This window comes from Lissotriton vulgaris, chromosome 1_1, assembly GCF_964263255.1.
Source record: "Lissotriton vulgaris chromosome 1_1, aLisVul1.2, whole genome shotgun sequence".
In the NCBI taxonomy this organism is placed as follows: domain Eukaryota; kingdom Metazoa; phylum Chordata; class Amphibia; order Caudata; family Salamandridae; genus Lissotriton; species Lissotriton vulgaris.
This window is the reverse complement of record NC_141685.1, coordinates 1992847226-1992868287: the sequence shown is the minus strand read 5'-3', so window position 1 is coordinate 1992868287 and position 21062 is coordinate 1992847226. Positions and strand designations below refer to the sequence as shown.

Here is a 21062-nt window from a genome sequence, read left to right as displayed (position 1 = left end):
ACAGATTACAGAGGCGGCTGCGCAGGTAGCAACCCTGGAACAGCAGACCAGTGAAGGGAGCGACAATGTTGAGATACGGCTGCTTCTCCAGGCACAGCAATCATATGCATTTATCTTGATGGATGAGGCCAGACAGGCGTGGCTGGCCACATGAAGTAGGGTGTACCAATGGGGGGATAAGTCATGCACAATGCTCCATAGACTCTGCCAGCACAACCTCCAGCCCATTACACTGCCGGGTCTCACGAACGACAACGGTGAGGTTCTAACCGACCCAAACGAGCTGGCGGCGAGCTTTGCCACGTACTTTACAACCCAGTACGCCCCGTGCGACCAATTGTCGATTGACGAGGTGGCCCAGTTTCTTGATGAGTTGCCGCCTGTAACGGTGTCGGATGAGACCAGGAGGGCCCTAGATGCACCCCTTACAGCGGAGGAGCTGGGCGACGCCCTGGGACAACTTAATGCTGGGAAGGCCCCTGGCCCGAGCGGCTACCCATGTGAGTGTTTTAAGAAATTTCACGTACAACTAGGGTCCCATTATCGCCGGGCGCTCGAGATGGCACGTACGCAGGGCACGTTGCCCCCGGACTGGCGTCATGCTGAAATAGTAGTCTTTCAGAAACCAGGTAGACCCCCTGATAGGCATGACTCGTATCGGCCCATCTCTTTAATCAATATAGAGGCTAAGATTCTAGCTAAGGCCCTAGCGAATCGGCTATTTCGGCATATCACGGATCTGGTCCACTCGGACCAGGCCGGATTCATGCCTCACAGGGAAACGCGACATAACATCCGACGCGCACAGGCAGCGATTGATGCCATAGGGGCCACGGGAGACCTGGCGGCTCTGTTGCTAGCCGACATTAACAAAGCCTTCGATTCTGTTAGCTGGTCATACCTCTTTGCACTCCTGCCCCGTCTCAATTTGAGCCCGGTCTTCTTGTCATATGTCAAGCTACTCTACACAGACATAACGGCCTCGGTGCGGGTCGCAGGGGCGGTGTCGGAGACGTTTCGCATTGGTCGTGGGACCAGACAGGGGTGTCCGTTTTCCCCCTACTTATTCGCACTGGCCATGGAGCCCCTGGCCGCCAGGGTGCGCCTCGATGCGCAGATACGGGGCTTTGTGTGGAATGCCAACCTGTCGGATAGAATTGCGCTCTACGCGGACGATGTCCTTTTCTTTCTTACTGACTTGCAGCGCTCGGGACCGCGGGTGTTGGAAGTTATGCAACTCTTTGGGGAGGTCTCGGGCTTATACCTGAACTTGCATAAATCCACTCTATTGGTACTGGGGGGTGGCACAGTGACAGATCCCTGGGCATCGGGACTGCGGGTGGTTACAGATGGTCTGAAGTATCTTGGAGTGTTTCCATTGGAATCGGCAGACGCTGCCTGGGAACGCAACCTATTGCCCGTCTGGGAGCGGGTCCAGACAGATGTGAAAACTTGGTCTCGGATGCCCCTTTCTATATTTGGCAGATCTGCGATTTTCAAAATGGTTGCGCTCCCGCGCCTCCTCTACCAATTTCAGAACCATCCCTATCCGATCACACCTCAGTGGTTTCGACAGGTCAATTCAGTCTTGGGCCGCTTTCTATGGGCTGGAGGAGCAGCTGGAGGAGCAGCCAGAGTAGCGCTGCGTACGTGCTTCTTATCCACCTACTGTGGAGGTCTGGCCACCTCGGATCTACAGTCTTATTACCAGGCCGCTCACCACCTCATCCTGAACGAATGGTGGTATGGAGACAGTGGAGATCCGGCCTATGCCCTGGAACGCACGCTGATGGGCGACAATACGCTCCACACCATCCTCTACTCACCCCGGCTGTGCCGATCGTCGCCGAGGGTCACCAGACTCGTCTTTGCTGTGTGGCGGCAGGCCTTACGCCGCATGGGCTGGTGGGGCAGGCTGACCGCCGAAACGCCACTGTGGCGTAACGGCCTACTACCCGAACTATCTACATTATCAGGATTCGATGGCTGGGACACGATCGGAATCTCACAGCTAGGACATGTGATGTCCGGGACAACGCTCAAGTCCTTCCAGGCGCTTAGCACCGAATTTGATATGCCCCAGTCCCAATTTTTTCGGTACCTACAGTCCCGACACGCGCTAACGCCCAGTATTGCCAACCTAGACTCACTCCCTGAATTTAGTCCGATTGAGGCGAAGGTCTTTATGGGTGACCTTGGGGATAAGAAAGTCTCACGTATCTACCAGACGATGGTCACCCACTGTTCCTCTACTCTTCTTCCTCTAAAGGCAGCTTGGGAAGCAGATTTCGGTCCATTGGATGAGGATGATTGGCGGGAGGCCCTGGAATCCCCTAGGGGGGCAGCCATTGCGATACGGTTTAGACTAATCCAATTCAAAATTCTCCATAGGGCCTACTACACCCGTGAGCGTCTGTGGAAAGCAGGCTTGATTAAGTCCCCGGAATGCCTGCGCTGTGGGGTGGAAGTGGGCACGCTGCTCCATACGGTATGGTCGTGCCCTAGGCTGGTTGGCTTCTGGAGGGGTGTGTGGGGCTGCCTGTCTGAAGTGCTGGTCTGGACCCTTCCCCGTACTCATCGCCTGGGCCTACTGCAAATCCTGGAGGGGGTTGGTGGAAACATCTACAAACGACACTTGCTACTCCTGGAGCTGGTGGTTGCCAAAAGAGACTTGGCCCTAGCTTGGAAGGATGTGAGGGCCCCCCCCGAGTGCATGGAGAGCTGGACTGGACTTTTGTATGGGTCTGGAGCGACCGATATTTGAAGCACGAGGATGCCCCCGCAAGCACTTTAAGGTATGGAAGAGGTGGGCAGATTATAGGGGCTTGACGCTGGACCCCCGGCGGAACCTGAGGAAGATCTTTAGCCCCCTAATGTCCGGCGAGCCCGTACTTTGCGCCTAGAATTGCCACATCACGACCAAGCATCAACACTGTTCGTACACACGTGCACAGGGTTAGGGTGGGTTACAGGGAGGGATATGGGGGGTTGGGTGGTTTGGGGTTGAAGGGATAGGGGCGGGTGTAAATGTTTCCTCGTATTATTGATTTATCTTGGTTCCTTGATTGGACGCTCGGTCCTATGCTGTAATTGTATCAAAATGCCTGGTGGTATTCTCCTGACTGTGGGGAGCCACACTTCTTACTATGCCTGACTCTATCAATAAAATTTGTTGTGAAAAAAAAAAAGCTGCAAAAATGCTTGTTTGCCGGTGGGGTGAAGTGAGTTAATCATCCGAGGGAATTTTTTTTTTTTTTTACTGTGACTCCAAATATCCTTGCACCATTCATGCTACCAGTAAATGCTGTTTGTTTTTTAGGCAAGGCCTGTTTCTAGATCCCCAAACTGTGGATTTTAGCGCAGTTGGCAGATCATGGAAGTCATAGGGACTCCAGCTCGCAAAAGGAGAGCACCTATCCCTTACCACTTGCTACATTGAGGCACTTACCGCCAAAAGGAGATTCACAAACAATGTAGCACAATCGGACAAAACTGGTTTCCCTGGACCCTACATGTCAACGTTATCCCATTCATCTTTTGTGCCATTAATGCTGTATTCTCATTCAGAAGGACTCAGGTACTCCAGGGGTAGAGTTTTTGTTGTCTGGCCTTTGTTTGTTCTTAACTAATGTTTACACTAGGCAGTAACTCACAATTATTTTGGGAAATCAGAAGTAGCTCTCAATGCAGTAAAGTTTGAACCTCACTCACTTACAACAAAGAGCATATTCACATAAAGACCTCTTGGCTGGTGAAATATAGATACTGAATAAGGCAGTTATCTTTATTTCCTATAGAGGTTTATTAAAGTATGGGCCTTAGCATGCACCTTCATGACAGCCCGGGTGAGGTTCACCCGATGAAAGATCTCCACACTTTCCCATCACTGATGGAATATGTTTCCACACCCTAAAGCATGAGCAAGCGGAAGCAATTCTTTCCGAATTTCAGCAAGCGGAAGCAATAAGAGCTTACCCTGTCCACTGGAATTGTCTGACAGTGTGCCTGCAATAGTGGTTTACTTTTCTTGTAAAACAGTGGCTGTAGAAAGAATTCTTAAGAAAAGTCACCATTTCAAGAGAGCTATTTCATAAACCATCAGCCACAGGGAGGTAACATCACTCTACTCAATAATATCATTTTCCCCTGTTGCACAGAAGAAAAATATGATGCATCCAGCACTGAGACTGCAGCAGGAAAGTGTGTTATGTTATTGGTACTTATTACATGCATATTTAACACCCTATGGGTATCCTAGCGCAGTGACGAAAGGGCGATGCCTGAACTGCCGCAATATGGTCTAAATTAGAACAGCAAGGTTTTCAGTTTCTCCTGAAGTCAAGAATGGATCTAGCCAAGCAGATGGAGAGAGGAAACTTATTCCACTCATTGGGAGCTAGATAAAGATAGGTTTCCCTATGCTTCTGCGCACTAAATGAGAGGTTGAACAGCTAGTAGTAGAGAAGCGTACTGCAGATGTCTGGCTAGGGTATAGAATTGAACACAATTGTTATGATGTGAAGTACCAAAGTTGGATAAGGCATAGGAGGTGTGAGGCAGCAGTTTTAAAAGGGAGAATTTATGAACAGGGCCAATGAAGATCCCGAAGGTGAATGGTTATGGAAGAATGATAGGATGGATTGAGAGCCAGCCTGGAACAGCTTTCTAAACCAGTCGAAGTCTCTTTATGCCCTCGGCGTAAATGTTGACAAACACAGCATTCCCACAGTCTAATCTCCCTGTAATGAGTGCTCTGATCACTGTTTAAATGAATCGAGAGGCAGCCATTTAAACGCCTTTGACTGGATGACGGAGGTTGAAGAGGCATTAGTGAAGAGAATTCTTTACAATAAAAAAGATCTCCTTGGTGGAACTTGCATTGTTCTGAATGCATGATGACCTGGCAAGGAAAAGGTATAGTCGAAGGTGCCAGTGGAAGGTACGCAGGACAAATTTGAAAATGGATTTATCCTGAGAGTTATGGTAATTACCCATTAGTCCGCATCTAACCTTTATCATTCCAAGATTGATCATTAGTACTAATTTTGATTGTATGGTATGCTTTTTTGTGACTCTGTGTAAATATCTATACAGGTTTAAAAAAATCTATAAAATGTATTTGCAACAAACGAAAACATTTTTTTGCTGTTAACAATATTAACTATATTTACTCTTTTTACCAGGTTCACAGTGAAGTGGAACCCCTGAAAGCCCAAGTACAATCACTCTGTGAAGAGCTTCAAGTAGCTCATTCTAGATTAAATGATGCTGAGCTAATGAAGAAAGGGCTTCAAGAAAAGTAAGTCTTACCATTTGTTTCTTGATATAACTATATATGGGCTAAGGTACCTCCTTCTGTACATCAGGATATTGCAAGCCGCTGAGAAGAATAACCATATAAAAGAAATGGGACAGATGGCCGAGTTCCTTTATAAGGTAATGGAACTCTGCGGTGACTTGCAGTATCCTTTTATTGTACGGCAGGGCACTTTGTTCCAAATTATACATGGGCACACCACCATTCTTTCCAAAAAACGCTTAATATTTTGTGTGTTGGTTTTTTATATGCATATGTAGAATGTTTTGCAAACGTGAAGAATACAAGTAGAATCAGTAGTGCAAGATTAAGCACTCTAAAACACAGTTCGATATTAGTTACAAAAATATATTAAAATCAGTTCGATTTTTTTAAAACGCTGTAGCTAATAATGTAAAGTAACAGATTCAATCACCTCTATATTTACCTAAACATATAAAAAATATACGTGTTGCCATAACTGACTCCATTCTGCTAGGAAAAACGGTAGAAGAAGATATTTAGTTATTTGAGTTCAGCAGCTACACGATGTGATTATTGCAGGCAACTGAAGACAGCCTCGGTCGGTTGTATTAAGGAAAATAGAGACCGTCTTTTATTCAGGGATTGCAGTCTCTCATCTATACTACTATTAAAAAAGAAGAACTTTGAGGTGGGTAAACTCGGGAACCACAGCGCCAATCCACACACCCGATACATCGTTATGATCCTCAGGTTGTGCAGATGAACATAGGCTATGTAAATTAAAAATAAATACGTTATTTAAAAAATATAAGTAAAAAAAAAAAGTAGTCCCTTCAAAGTAGCGCCGGCCGCTACGTGCGTGCTTACATCAGGAGCGGCGTACAGGAGGAGCGACGGAGATCAGCGCGGGGAGGAGCAGTGACGAAGAGCGGCAGAGATCAGCGCGGGGAGGAGCAGTGACGAGCGGAGGAGCAGCGGACATGAGCGGGGGACAGGCGGTGAGGATCTGCGGGCAGGCAGTGAGGAGCGGCGGCAGGGAGGAGCGATGATCGGCGGATGAACTAGGGCGCCAAGTTAGCAGTGAGCAAAGCAAACGTGAGGGAGGAGCGGCAGCGGAGAGGAGCGGTGAGCGAGCCACAGGTACCAAACGGAAAAAGAAATGTGTGCAGGTTGCAAAAGCGTACAAAGTGGAGTGGTCAGCTGAAAGCTAAAATGGCAATCGGGAGAAGGTAGCAAACAGGGCATTACAGGAGGAAAAAGTGACGTGGGCAGGTACCAAACGGGGCATTACAGGAGGAAAAAGAAACGTGTGCAGGTTACAAAAGCGTACAAAGTAAGCATAGAGGCATAATACTGCACAAAGTTAGGGCGGGCGGGGGCCCTGAGCCATGATTGCTCCCGGACAACGTCGGGACGGGCTGCTAGTGTATTATAAATGTATAAAGGTGTGGAATATAACAGTAGGAATAGAAGACAGTTGACAAATGTGATTCTCAAGTCATTGTTAAACAATGATTCAAACGATTGATTGATTGATTGAAACGCAGATTGAATTTGTATGTTTACTCATTTTGGTGCCATGGTTTTAACATCCTGTTGTGCCAGAGGTTTTTTTTTCTCCAGAATTTCACTTTCACATTGTCCAGAGATAGTTACTTTGCATTATTCTGGACTCGAACATATCATTTTGGACACACACAATGGTTAATTCCATTTCGCAACATTGATTGATCAAATATAAAGGGAAATTATTTTGTCTTCATTTTTACTAGGAATTGCTCAATATATTATTTGTTTCTCAGACCGAGTAGCCTCTTGATTTAAATAGGAAAATTACCTAGGAGATGCTATTCTGAATGTCATCGGTCTAGTAGTACAAATTCTATCTACGGCTTTGATTATATTATGGCCTGTAAACCAGTTTTTGTTTGTGGTAAATCACAGCAGAAGTCATGATCGAAGCTCACTGTTTGTGCGAAAGAAAAAAAGTCCTTGCAAAAATAGCAACATCATATTTTCTAACTCTTTCGCTGCGACGGCTATTCTGCCGCAGCGCTAACAGGGCGGGGCGGCCGCGCGGCGGCTGCATGCTGGTGACAGAACCGCTCCGTCACCAGCCGCGGTTGAGCTGTGCTCGTGACGGAGCGGTTCCGTCATGGCCCGCCCCGCTCAATAGAACAATATACGTTTTTTTAATTTTATGAATAAATTTGAGATCGCAAAAGGACTTTTTTAATAAATGTTTTGGTAACCTACTTTGACATTGTATTCTTCAGCTCCCTGGGTGTCTTTTGAATGTAGTGCGCGTGGTCTGTGATTGTAAGTAGACTGGTGTTGAGCCCTGTACACTCGGGCCATGGGTGTCTGGTGCAGAGTGGGTACGCCTGGATCCGTAGTTCTTGGAGTTTTCTGGACAGAGACGCTGTCTTTGGAGAGCTGGTCTTTGTTGAAGAGTGTCAGACTTCAGGGTGTTCTGGAATCGCTGGCCATGGGACAGGTGTCGTCATCTTATTCGCAGGCTTTTCAAGCTGGAGACACGCCAGTAGGTCTGGAGCCTAGGCAGTCGTTGTCTTCAAGCTTTGTTGCACGGCGTCTTCTTCGTAGGTTGCAGGAATCTATTTTCTAGGTCTGGGGGTGCTCTCTAAATACTAAATTTAGGGGCCGTTTTATGGGAGTAGCAGCTAGGGCCAATGGGCACCTTACCAGGGTTGACAACACCTACTATTACACCACCCCTTCTGTAGGAGTGGGCATAGACCTAGCCCTGATTGGGGGAGTCCTCTCAGCTTCAAGGTGGAGGGCACTGAAAAGTGTGCTTAACTTCGCCTCCTCCACCTGAGTGGTGGAGTGGCAAAAGTTGGCACACCTCCTAGCGCTTCTAAGTTGTTCCTCTGGTTTTGCCGCTCAAATTGGGGGTGTAACCCGGGGCTGCCATCTGCTGCTAGCAACTGAGGCTTGGGGTTGCCTTACAAAGGCGGCAAGGCTTTGAAGCTTCCCCTTTGAGCACTGGCATATCCTGGGGAGGAGGTTTAACACCTCCTGAGGGAGGAGGTTTAACACCTCCTGAGGGAGGAGGGGTAACACCTCTGCCCAGGATGTGCACTGTTTCTGGTCCCAGAGAGCATGGGGCTCTCCACCTAGGGGTCTAGAAACATCTCTGGTGTTTGCTGGCTCCCTACAGCCGGGCAGAGACCTCACCAGGGTTGGTAGGTTTTCAGGGGGCACCTCTGAGGTGCCCTCTGAGTACATGGTACAATAAGTCTCACAATGGCATCAGTGTGGATTTATTGAGAGAAGTAGCTTGGTAACAAACACTCCTGTGTTCAGTGAAGTCATCATGGTGCTGTGGAATTCGAGGTGTCTAGATCCCAGCCCATGTAATCTCTGTGGCTTAAATTGAAGGGGTGGCTCCTCCATGTGGTGGAGGAGCGTCGCCCCACTGCTTTCCTCACAGTGCGAGAAGCAGAAACATAAAATGGTAGTTCGAGGCATGTGGGCTGCTGAATTCATATCTGTGCATAGATCTCCGCCTAGTGTTGAGTCCAGATGATTGCACATTGTTGTCCTGGAAGGGTCTTCGAAGTATCACAAGATAGGTGGCTCCTCCCCTGGACTACAGTGCGCATGGGCAACCTCTCCATCCTTAGATTAATTTTTTCCGCCATTGGGTTCGGTTGTACTTTCCTTTACTCGAAGTTCGGAATCAAAACTACACTCTCTAGAGGCCAAAAGGCCTTTGGTATCGTCGGTATTGTCTCGAATCGGTGCCGACAGCTTCTTTACAAACTTTAATCACCTTGGGACGTCGAATCAGGCCGCGGGCCTTCTCGGCGCCACGCGACCAGTCGTCAATGGAACAGAGCCCATTTAAAAGATGTCCTCTTTGTAACTCCTAATACCCACATATCGATGAACACCCAGTTTGTAACAAGTGTTTATCTCCGGAACATAACGAATACGACTGCCTAGCCTGTGCCCAATTTCGATCCAAATAGACACTTCGGACTCGACGGGCCGCTAGACTCATCATGCAGAAACAAGCGCTAGAGCCAGATAATATCTTCGGCGACGAAGAAGATCTTGTCGAGGCCGAAGAATACGAACAACTGTCGGATCAAGAATCGGAGCATGACTCCGACTACTACATCGAAGACGAAGAAGACCTCGTCAAGGTAGGGGACGACAAACAAGGGATGGGAGCCGTAGAGGACGACTCCAGTGATTAACCCGGCCCAACCGTGAGTACGGGGGCCTATACCTTTACCTCCATAGTTCCACAGGCTCAGGTCGAGGCATCGCCAAAAGGACTTAGCCAAGATCTCGAAAGACATTCTATAGCCCCGCAATACAGCCAGGCTTAGAATATTCACAAAGAGCCATCGGATCAACGTACTCCGAGATTGGTGATATCGAAACCAAAAATGGTGGAACACAAAACGAAACCGAAACTGATCGACTATACAGTCTTCGGGCCACACTACGTCGATCCCTCGGAGTCGATACCGAAGAAACTCGTCGACAATACAGTCTTCGGGCCGAACTATATTGATCCATCGGCGTTGAATACAAGGGTCGTCGAGCCTAAAACCAGCGGCCATATATCGACTCCAAAACAAAAGGGCGTCGAACCGAAAACATCGGCGTCGACGGCCGACAACACAAAAGAGAGACTCGATCCAAAGAAGATTGTCAACCCCAAAATAAAATGCGACAATTCATTGGCTCCAGTAAAGAAAACAATCGAGCACAAGAAAATCGAGCCAAAAAAGGCCATCGAACCAACACCAAAGGGCGTCGATCCGAAGCCATCAGTTCCAAAATCGACCCAAGGACACAAGGCCATAATCGAACCGAAGAAAACGGTCGACACAGGAAAAACATCGGCTCCAAAGACACAAGCACTACAGAAACAAACTGTAGCGCCACAAAAAATCATCGGACCGATTTAAGTTTGGCCTCCCAACTTCCTCGAAAACAAAGGCGGCAGACCCAAAAAGCGGCATCGAACCAAAACAAAAGACATTGGCTAAAACAACAACAACTGCCGAACAGGAAGTCCTACATCCAGACCCTGAATCAGTTGAACAGTCTAATCTTTACATCGACCCAAACTCTGGGAAAGTCACTCTTTACAAGAGGAAAATCAGACCAGACTGTGAAAGAGACTTACACTATACCACTCAAAAAGAAAAGGGACTGTTCTACCTCACCTATTCTGTTTGAGACTATTCAGCCAACTAGGCCTAACCAATACTCATATACACCCACCCACACACTCAGATGAAGAGGTGGATGAGGAATATAATCAGGAATACAGCTACCCATTAGACACTGACCAAGACAGTCACACTCAACCATGGGCTGACCCAGTACATCCTGGTGACTCTCAACCCATTCCTGATACACCTGCATACCCTGCTAGGCCTTCTCCTACAGAGGACACAGCTGCTTTTAATTCATTAATCGAAAGGGCAGCCCTCCATCACAATGTGGACATGCGTGCGGACCCTGTGGAGGAAGATTTCCTCTTTGACACTTTTGCCACATCAGAAAGAACGGTTAAAACACTACCTATGTTGAAAGGGGTAAGGGGTACTTAAACATGCAGGAAACATATTTAAAGATACTACTGAGGCAAGGGTCATTAACCCCAGAATAGAGAGGAAATACAGGCCAGCGCCACTAGACCCTACATATATTAAGGGACAACTGCCTTTGGATTCTTTAGTGGTGGCAAATGCACGTAAACGTGCAAACTCTCAAACTACTGGGGAAGCTCCACCTCCCGACAAAGAATCAAAAATCTTTGAGGCTTCAGGAAAAAGGATAGCTGCACAGGCAGCTAACATATGGAGAATATCTAACACGCAAGCCCTGTTAGCTAGGTATGACAGGGCACACTATGATACCTTAGAAACACTTCTCCAGCATTTACCTGATGCTTACAAAGAACAAGCTGAACAATTAGTACAGGAGGGAAAACTAATCTCGAACGCCTCCATCAAATGTGCCTTAGATGTGGAAGATACAGCTGCCAGGTCTATTAACACTAGTGTTATGATCAGAAGACATGCGTGGCTACGCATTTCTGGTTTTAAAAACAAAGTCCAGTCCACTTTGTTAAACCAGCCAGTCAACCCAGACTATTTATTTGGTCCAGAAGCAGATACAATACTGGACAAAATGAAAAAAGACACAGACGGCGAAGACTATGGGAGCCCTACAGTCACAGCAACATAGGGGCTCCTTTCGTCGCTCAAGTTACAGGGGGGCTGCAAGAGGTAACTCATCACAGCAGACCACAAGCTACAAGGGAAAGACACAAACCACCTACAAAAAGAACAATAGAGGTGGATACTGAGAAAATAACAAAGGCAGAGGACGAGGGAACAACACCACCAGATCCTCTACCAATACTAAGCAGTGACTCCTTAGCGCTACCCCCAGACCATATAACACCGGTCGGGGGACGATAACAACAATTCCTACCAGTCTGGGAAAACATCACTACAGACAAGTGGGTAAGGCAAATTATCCAAAATGGCTATTGCCTAGAGCTAACCTCCACACCACTCAACATGCCTCCAAAAAACCGTCCTATGTCTGTAGAACACCTCAACTTATTGCAGCAAGAAGTCATCAGCATGCTGCAAAAAGGGGCCACAGAACTAGTACCATAAGAACATCAAGGTACAGGAGTATATTCCCTATACTTCCTCATCCCCAAAAAGGACAGGTCTCTCAGACCAATATTGGACCTCAGTCCCCTAAATCATTACATCTTATCAGAACATTTTCATATGCTCACTCTACAACAAGTATTACCACTGTTGCAGCAGGGAGACTTCCTCGCAACCTTAGATCTCATAGACGCATATTTCCATATCCCGATACATCCAGCTCACAGGAAGTATCTCAGGTTCACGCTATTAAATCAACATTACCAGTTCAAAGTCCTTCCATTTGGTGTAACAACAGCTCCAAGGGTGTTCACAAAATGCCTAGCGACAGTGGCTGCACATTTAAGAAGACAACATATTCACGTCTACCCGTACCTAGACGACTGGCTAATACAAGCACAGTCAGCCCAGCAGTGTGCCAGCCACATGTCCAAAACAATTCAACTGCACAGCCTAGGCTTCACGTTACACTACCATAAATCTCACCTTCAGCCATCCCATGTACAGCAGTACCTGGGAGCAACAATAAATACTCTTGACAGCAAAGGCATACCCAAACGCTGCAAGGATACACAGTATGCAGATACTAATCAAAACGTTCAAGCCCCAATACTCGCTCTCTGCTCGAGTGTTTATGCAACTCATAGGCATGATGCCCTCCTGCATCTTCATAGTCCCTCATGCCAGACTGCACATGCGTCCGTTACAGGAGTGCTTAGCATGGCAGTGGAACCAGACTCAAAGACAATTAAAAGACCTAATGTTGGTAACCAGTCGTGCATACAACTCTCTGCATTGGTGGAATCCACAAAATCTTTGCAAGGGACGACTGTTCCAAGAGCCTGTACCACAAATAGTGTTGACAACCGACACATCCCTGATAGTTTGGGAGACCATGTCCTTCAATACACAGTGCAAGGCCTATGGACAGCACAACAAAAGAAAATGCACATCAACTTGCTAGAAATGATGGCAATTTTTCTGTCGATGAAAGCGTTCAAAGTACATTTATGCAACAAAGCTGTGTTGATCCGGACGGACAACATGACAGCAATGTACTACATACAGAAACATGGAGGAACACACTCTCCACAGCTATCACATCTAGCACAAAGCATGTGGAAGTGGGCCATTCAAAGAAACATTTTTCTCATGGCGGAACACCTCCCAGGCAAGGACAAAATAGCGGAACTGCTCAGCAGACACAGCCAACAGCTGCACGAGTGGGAGATTCACCCCACAGTGCTCCAACCATACTTCCAACAGTGGGGACAACCAGAGATAGACCTGTTCGCCACAAAGGAAAACGCAAAATGCCAGTACTTTGCCGCCAGGTTCCCACATCCGCAGTCGCAGGGGAATGCGATATGGATGATCTGGTCAGGCAGATTTGCGTACGCTTTTCCCCCAATCACCTTTAATACCGCTAGTGGCACGCAAACTACGCCAGCATTCACTGACCCTGATCCTGGTTGCTCCAACATGGGCGAGGCAACCATGGTACACAACGTTCCTAGAACTTTCCGTGGTGCCTCATCAAAGGCTGCGGCTAACACCCACTCTACTCACTCAGAGCCATGGAGACATACAGCACCCAGATCCGCAACAACTGAACCTTGCAATCTGGCTCCTGAAGTCTTAGAGTTCGGGTACCTAAACTTACCTCCTGACTGTATGAAAATTATCAAAGAGGCAAGAAAACCTACAACCAGAGCTTGTTACGCTGCGAAGTGGAGGCGTTTTGTCATTTACTGCAATAACAATGACATAAACCCACTAGATGCTTCAACGCAAAATATAATTTGCTATCTTTTGCACCTACATCGTTGCAATTTAGCCTATTCATCTATAAGAATACACTTAGCTGCCATCGCAGCTTATCTTCAGAACAGACAGCATCTTTCGCTGTTCAGAGTACCTGCAATTAAGGCATTCATGGAGGGACTCAAAAGAATAATTCCCCCAAAATACCCGCCTTCACCTGTCTGGAACCTAAACGTTGTTTTAACCAGACTAATGGGACCACCATTTGAGCCATTGCATTCATGTGATTTACAATTTTTAACATGGAAAGTGGCATTTCTAGTAGAAATTACTTCACTTAGAAGAGTTAGCGAGCTACAAGCCCTAACTATTCAAGAGCCATTCATCCAAATACATACAAATAGGGTAGTTCTTAGAACAAACCCTAAATTCATGCCCAAGGTGGTATCCCATTTTCATATCAATCAAACAATAGAACTGTCAGTGTTCTTTCCAAATCCACAGTCAGTACCTGAAAGGGCTCTACACACACTAGATGTCAAAAAAGCACTTCTATACTACATTGACAGAACTAAGGATTTTCGAAAGACTAAACAATTGTTTGTTGCCTTCTCACCACAACACAAAGGCAACCCCATTTCAAAATCCTCGTTAACCAGATGGATAGTTAAGTGCATCCAAATATGTTACATTAAAGCAAAACACACCTTAACAGTTCCCCCAAGAGCGCATTCTACACGTAAACTAGGGGCATTCATGGCTTTCCTAGGAAACATTCCTCTAGAGGAAATATGTAGAGCAGCCACATGTACACAGTACATACTTTCACAAAACACGATTGTGTAGATGTACATTCAAAACAGCAAGCAGCTGTAGGACAGGCTGTTCTAAAATCTCTTTTTCAGACTGCTGCAACTGGCACAGGTAGCCACCGCTAAGGGAGAGACTGCTATACATTCTATGCACAGATATGAATTCAGCAGCCCACATGCTTCGAACGGAATATGCTACTTACCAGTATGCATCTGTTCTTGGCATGTAGGGCTGCTGACATTCATATCCCCCACCCTCCTCCCTGGTGCCTGTCGCAGCTGTAGCATTCATTATTTCTTTCTTACTTTCTTGCATGACCATCTCTTACTGTACAATACTCCATCTCTGCCACAATGGCGAAAAACAATCTAAGGATGGAGAGGATGCCCATGTGCACTGTAGTCCAGGGGAGGAGCCACCTATCTCGTGATACTTCGAAGACTCTTCCAGGACAACAATGTACAATCATCTGGACCCAACACTAGGCGGCGATCTATGCACAGATATGAATGTCAGCAGCCCTACATGCCAAGAGCAGATGCATACTGGTAAGTAGCATATTCCTTACGAATACCATTTTATGCTTCTGCTTCTCGCACTGCGAGAAAGAAGAAGAAGGGTTTTGTTGGGGGCGGGTAGGTGGCCAGTCCTGCTCGAGGGCAAGGGAGGAGTGGCTAGGCCATACCAGTCATGCACACTCTCCATGATCTCACAGGGAGAAAATAACCTACCCATAGACACCTGCTCGGTCGGCGTCCCAGCCAATCACAACACTGCCATTGCAGCATTGTGATTGACTTAGGGGAGGGGAGGGAGGCTGCCTGCTTCCTGTTCCTGCGGAGGGAGGAAAGCAGGAGCTGGAGCTTGGAAAACGTGGGACCCGGAAAAAGTATGTTTTCAATTTTTTTTATTTCACCCCTTCCTCGCCTGACCCCTCCTTCCCTCGCTACCTCTCACCTGTAGCCCCCACCCCACTGACCCCTATCTGCCTCCCCACCCGTGAGCCATGCCGGCCACAACTGTTCACTGGCACTTACAACATTAAGGAATGGACCCTAATATTGTAGGGGCATATCTGCTCATACAGCTATGCCCTCACCTGTGATATAGCGCACCCTGATTTAGGGCTGGTAGGCCTGATAGACGGGTGACTTACCTATAATTCCAGGCAGTGCTAGCTGGCATGGCACCCAGACAGGGTGCCATGTCGACTTTGTCGTTTTTCACCTCAAATGGACATGCAAGCTACAAGTGCAGTGGAATTGTCCCAGTGAGGGTGTGCCAGGGGACTCTCTTCAGCTCCCAGGCCCTAGATACCCCTGGTACCACTTACTCAGGACTTACATGGAGCAAAAGTACCAGTTGTGGATAGGTTTTTGGGAAGAAGCACTGGCACAAGGGACCTGGTTGGTAGTGACCCTGTGCACTACAATTGAAACCACATCAGAAACAACCAAAAAGTGGGGCTAACCATGTCAAAAGAGGCACTTTCTCATACCATTCATATCAATCACTCCATTTGAATAATTTCAGTAGGATATTTTGGTACACAGTATCATAGGCTACTGAAGTCAAGAAAGTTAAGGGCTGTCTGAAGCCTGATTATTTGTTGTGGTTTCACTCCACTTACTATTGTATTTGGCGTCTGCTAGGATTAGTCGGAATACAAATTGGTCTGTAATTGTCTAGGTCTTGAGGGATTGCCACCAATAGGGGTTTGCTCCTGACGGTTCCCTTGGTGGCACATGCTTATAAAATGGATGTATTCAATGATCAGTGCCTGGCCTTTCCCCACATCCTGAAATTGCTTAAAGTATTTGGCAGTATCATTTCTGATAATTCATTTGTTCCTAACTTACTAGAATGTTATTGTCAGAGCTTAAAACTGAATGTTGGGCTTCCAGACCCATCTTGGCTTCCCAGGGGTAGTGTAGTAGAGCAGTCAAACCGAGCTTGGGGAGACTTGGTGAGAAGACTAAATCAGTGTGAAACAGTATTTTTGAAGAGATAGAAACAACGGTGGACTGAGTAGGCTGCACCTCAATCACAAGTATAATGTCCTGTTCACAAATCATCGGGCACACGCCGCTGTTTGATGCCATTGTCCAGCAGATCACAAATTATCACGTATGGGGAGGTGCACCAGAAAGAAGTCAAGTTCCAATGTAAATTCACAATATTTCCTTTATTATATTTCTTCAATGCAGAAAAGTTCAAATCCAGCCATTGACTATTGTTCCAATTGCTCCTGGAACTTCATCCAAGCTCTATATCATGTCTGGCGAGTATGTTTTTAAGTGATATGACTTGACCGTCCATCCACATCTAGAATGGAAGTCCTCCACATTCAGTCGACAATTTGGTTTGGTAACCTGCGTTAATTCCAAGGAAGTCCATAAAACAACATGTTTGATTCCATGATACGTATCGATATGTCCACCAGTCTCGTGCTGTCCAGTTTGCAGTTTTACGGTCTATTGTGTTATGGAGTTCCTTGGCAATAACAAAGGTACCATACAAAATTGGCAACTGAATGTGGAGCACTTCCATTCTAGATTATGTGGGTGGATGGTCAAGTCATATCACTTAAGAACATACTCGCCAGACACGATTTAGAGCCCTGATGAAGTACCAGGAGCAATTGGAACAAAACACGTTGGCTGGATTTTAACTTTTCTGCATTGTAGAAATATATTAAATGAAATATTGTGAATTTACATGGAAACTTTACTTTAGAGGAGGAAATTCTTTCCCCTTTACTTTCTGGTGCAACTTCCTATATGTGATCAAACAGTTTTTATGTACCCAATATATTGTAATGTCCAGCCACAATTATTTCTTTGAAATCAATTGATCTTTAATTAACACCTTAATATCATAGTGCAATGAAAATGAACTAACACCCCCAGTATTTTAAGGTTTTGTGAGAGCTCCCAAAACATGTGAACAGGATATTGTATGCCCCAAAGTCATTATAGGTTCAATTCTGGTTTCTATATAATTTTGCTTTTAAGTGTCCTATATAAATTAACTGTGGTGTAATGCTACTTCTGTATTGCCTTACATATTCATTTTTAGCTGTATGTTGTATTGCGGTACTTTTCCATGGACCAAATCGGTAACCATTAATGATTGGATAGTGATCTTAAAATATTCCCCTACCAATTTTCTCAGATTTGTAAGCTAAACTGCTGTCCCTTTCTTATTACTATGTAATGGGTTTCTGAGATCAAACTTGGTCATATCTTTTTTTTTACAAGTACCATATTTCAGCAACAATAATAAATCTTACTCCGTAGTTTCAAGCCTTGAACATTATTTAGGAATTTGTAACATTTTTAAGCACAGTAAACATGGACTATTACATTTTTCTAAGATCAAATATAAAAATGTGGTGTATTAACTTTGCCATTTTACTACTTTGCCCAGAGAACAAAGCTAGGTGGGCAATTGTGCAACACTGATATTGTATTGTGATATTTGTTTAAATACAATGCTCTATATTTGATCATCCATCAGCTCAAGATTTCATTTTTTTAAGGGATGGCATAGAGTTAGGAGTGATGTGAAACATCACAATCCATAAAGCAGTGAGTGACACAAATGTGCCCAATGTTTGCTACTTGTTTTTGTTTGTAGAACATTTTGGTCACAGGATCTATTTTCAACCCTCCCTTAGCCAAAATGCACCAAGACAAAAATGCCACATCAGATGGGCTTTTTTTTTCTAACATTGAATGTTGCAATTTCAGCTACAGAACCATCAATGGTTTCCCCAGACTTTCAGCAGTGCCAGTCATCGAAAAATCAGATCCAGCAGCAGAAGAACACTGTTTGATTTGACTATGTCAAACGGAACAGACCATACAGAGACTGTCATGGAGAAGGTACTCTTCCACTTTTGACCTGGACGCAATACGAAATACCAATAGTTCGAAAAATTCCAGTGTGTAACCTCTGCTTGTCTCCAGAGCACAAGGAGCCCACTACTCATCATGTAAGGTCTTTAAGTGCAAGAAAAATATTTGCTACTGCAGCAAACTTTGCATGGGCCACCACAAGATGCAGCATGAAAAGCTGTGTGAAACTCTGGCCTCTACTGTCCTGAAGACCTGGAGTGGGTTGAGGAAGAAGCAAGTCCTTCTAGTCTTCAGTCGTTGCAGGGATACCAGAGGCCTCATCCTCCAAAGGATCAGTGTTAAAGATGAGGAAATTCCTTCCCCCAAGAGCATCGCTCTCAGACAATTCCAATTCCTTGTACCCTTATCTCTGCACACAAACTCTAGGATCGGCCTTCAAGAGACTGAGAAAGCCTTGGATAAGGCACACCAAACCGGTGCATCAATCCACGGGCACTGGATTCCGAGTTTCTGATAAACCACCCTTGGAGTCAAAATTGGCTACACAGCCAACTTCAAAGCCAGCTTCGAGGCATCCCCCAACACTGAAATAGAACTGAAGTAAGCCTCCTTTCACCATAGAGCTCCCAGTGGTGTTCACTGTGAGGAAAATCTTAATTCATCTCCCAACTGGGAAGATCTTTAGCTAGACTGCCTCCATGGAATGTGTCCCACGCAAACAGCCCGGAAAGAAGAGACATCTGACTTTAGAGGAGCAGATATCTCTGAACTCTAGTCCTATCCCATTACCAATAGGATCAGGGGCAAGGCCACCAGTCTCACCAAAGTCTCATCCACCACCTTGCAATTCACCTCTTCCTCAGTTACCACAGCTCTTTATTCTCTTATTCCTCACTGAATTCGACCAGGAGAGCCCATTATGAGCCTAATGACCCCTACCATGATCTGGCCACATCCGTAGATGGGGATCATCCAGCAGAGGATTTTCACGTCCATCCTCAAGAAGATTCAGATCTAGAGCCTTACCTCATAAATGTGCCCCCAGCAGATGTCACCATTGTGTACCATGAAGTTATAAAGAGGGTGGCACGGCACCATTAGGTGAAGCTCCAACATGGGTGGGGACAACTTCTTGGTTAAAACCCTTTCCAAAACTGAAAAACTGTATAGTACCTCCCTAAGCTGAAAAGAATGAAATGGGGCACCTAGGACAACTTTAAAGATATGGGCAGTGTGAGTGTCGTCATCCTATAAGTCGAAAACAAATTATTAAATGTGCAAGCTGCACCAGATGACCTAATTTACGTTGGGGACCATGTCCCACCTCACTCCTTAGTGTTCCACACGGCAAGAAAAAGGGCCTTTACTTAAGCAACCAGCGTTTCTCCTCCTTCAGACAAGGAGAATAAGAAGATTTAATAAGCTGGGAAATGTGTGACTATGGGGGCAGCTACAAAATGGAAGATTGTCAATTCAGTTGGACTACTGTCTAGGTATGATCGCTACCTGAGTGGAAATGGGAGGTGGGGGGGGTGGGATTGGTAAAGGACTTCTCCAAGGCCTACTTCAAAAGGGGACAGGAACTGGTTTTCAGTACAAGTTGGTATTGAATGTGAACATTCAGTGTACTGTAGATTTTGCTGACGTGAACTCCAAGGAACTCAATAGCAACTTCCTGCTGAGGTGTAACTCTTAGATCATGGTTCTTGGCTTTAGGCCAGAGGTTCAGATGTCATGTTGTGAAACAAATCCTATATATGTTGCTTGGCAGGGTTTTCTGGACTCTTAACTGCAATTGACCATCACCATAGACGCCTCACTCACTCTTAGGGTGGGGAGCACATCTCATCCACATGACGGTCAGGGTACCTGGACGTTGGAGCAACAGGGTTATCACATCAATTACCTGGATCCAACAGTAATCAAATTGGCTTTGAGAGGATTATATACTTTCATTTGAGGAAAAAAAGTCATGCTAAAGACTGACATGACAGTGAAGTATTACATCCAAAAGTAAGGGGGGACTCATCCAAGCTGTTTGAACGAAATCAATAGATTTGGTATTGGGGCATTCAAAATCCCATTCGGTTCCTAGTAGAGCATTTGCCATGGGTGGGAAACAATTCTGCAGACATGTTAACCCCTTCCATGCTCATGACGGAACGGTTCCGTCATGAGCGTCGGTTGGCCTGTGCTCATGACGGAACCGTTCCGTCATGGTTCCATAAGCCCAATGGAACGTTCAGCACAGCGCAGGAATTTGCGCAGCGCTGAAGCAGTTAAGTAGGGCGCATCAACAAGCACACAATGGAAAATGAATTTCCAAGTACTTCATCAGTACTTTCACAGGTGGGGTATTCCAGCAATCAATGTGTTTGCCACTGTGCAAAATGCCAAAACCTTGTCTCCAGGTTCTCACACACCCATAGTCCATGTACAATGCACTGTGGATAAATTGGTCAGGGATATTTGCAGACACTTTTCCATTGCTGCTTCTGATCCTATATTGTATGAAGAAAAAGACATTTATGAATGATACTTATTCTTGTGTCACCAATGGGTGAGGTAACCTTGGTACTCAATACTGCTAGAAATGTTGGTGTGTCTTCAACAAAAGCTAGAACTGGGGACTAGACTTCCTGACCGAGCCTCGAAGTTGGCCCA

General features: G+C 46.0%; 1 protein-coding gene across 4 annotated transcripts in view; it reads left to right on the top strand.

Annotated features, from left to right (window-relative positions):
* Positions 1-21062, top strand: part of OPTN (optineurin) — a 543667-nt gene that overhangs the window by 260367 nt on the left and 262238 nt on the right. For all 4 annotated transcript variants that reach the window (XM_086919860.1, XM_086919852.1, XM_086919855.1 and 1 more), the window contains one exon: positions 5184-5299. In XM_086919860.1, coding sequence (XP_086775986.1) covers positions 5184-5299 — 116 coding nt within the window. The remainder of the gene's footprint in view (positions 1-5183; positions 5300-21062) is intronic.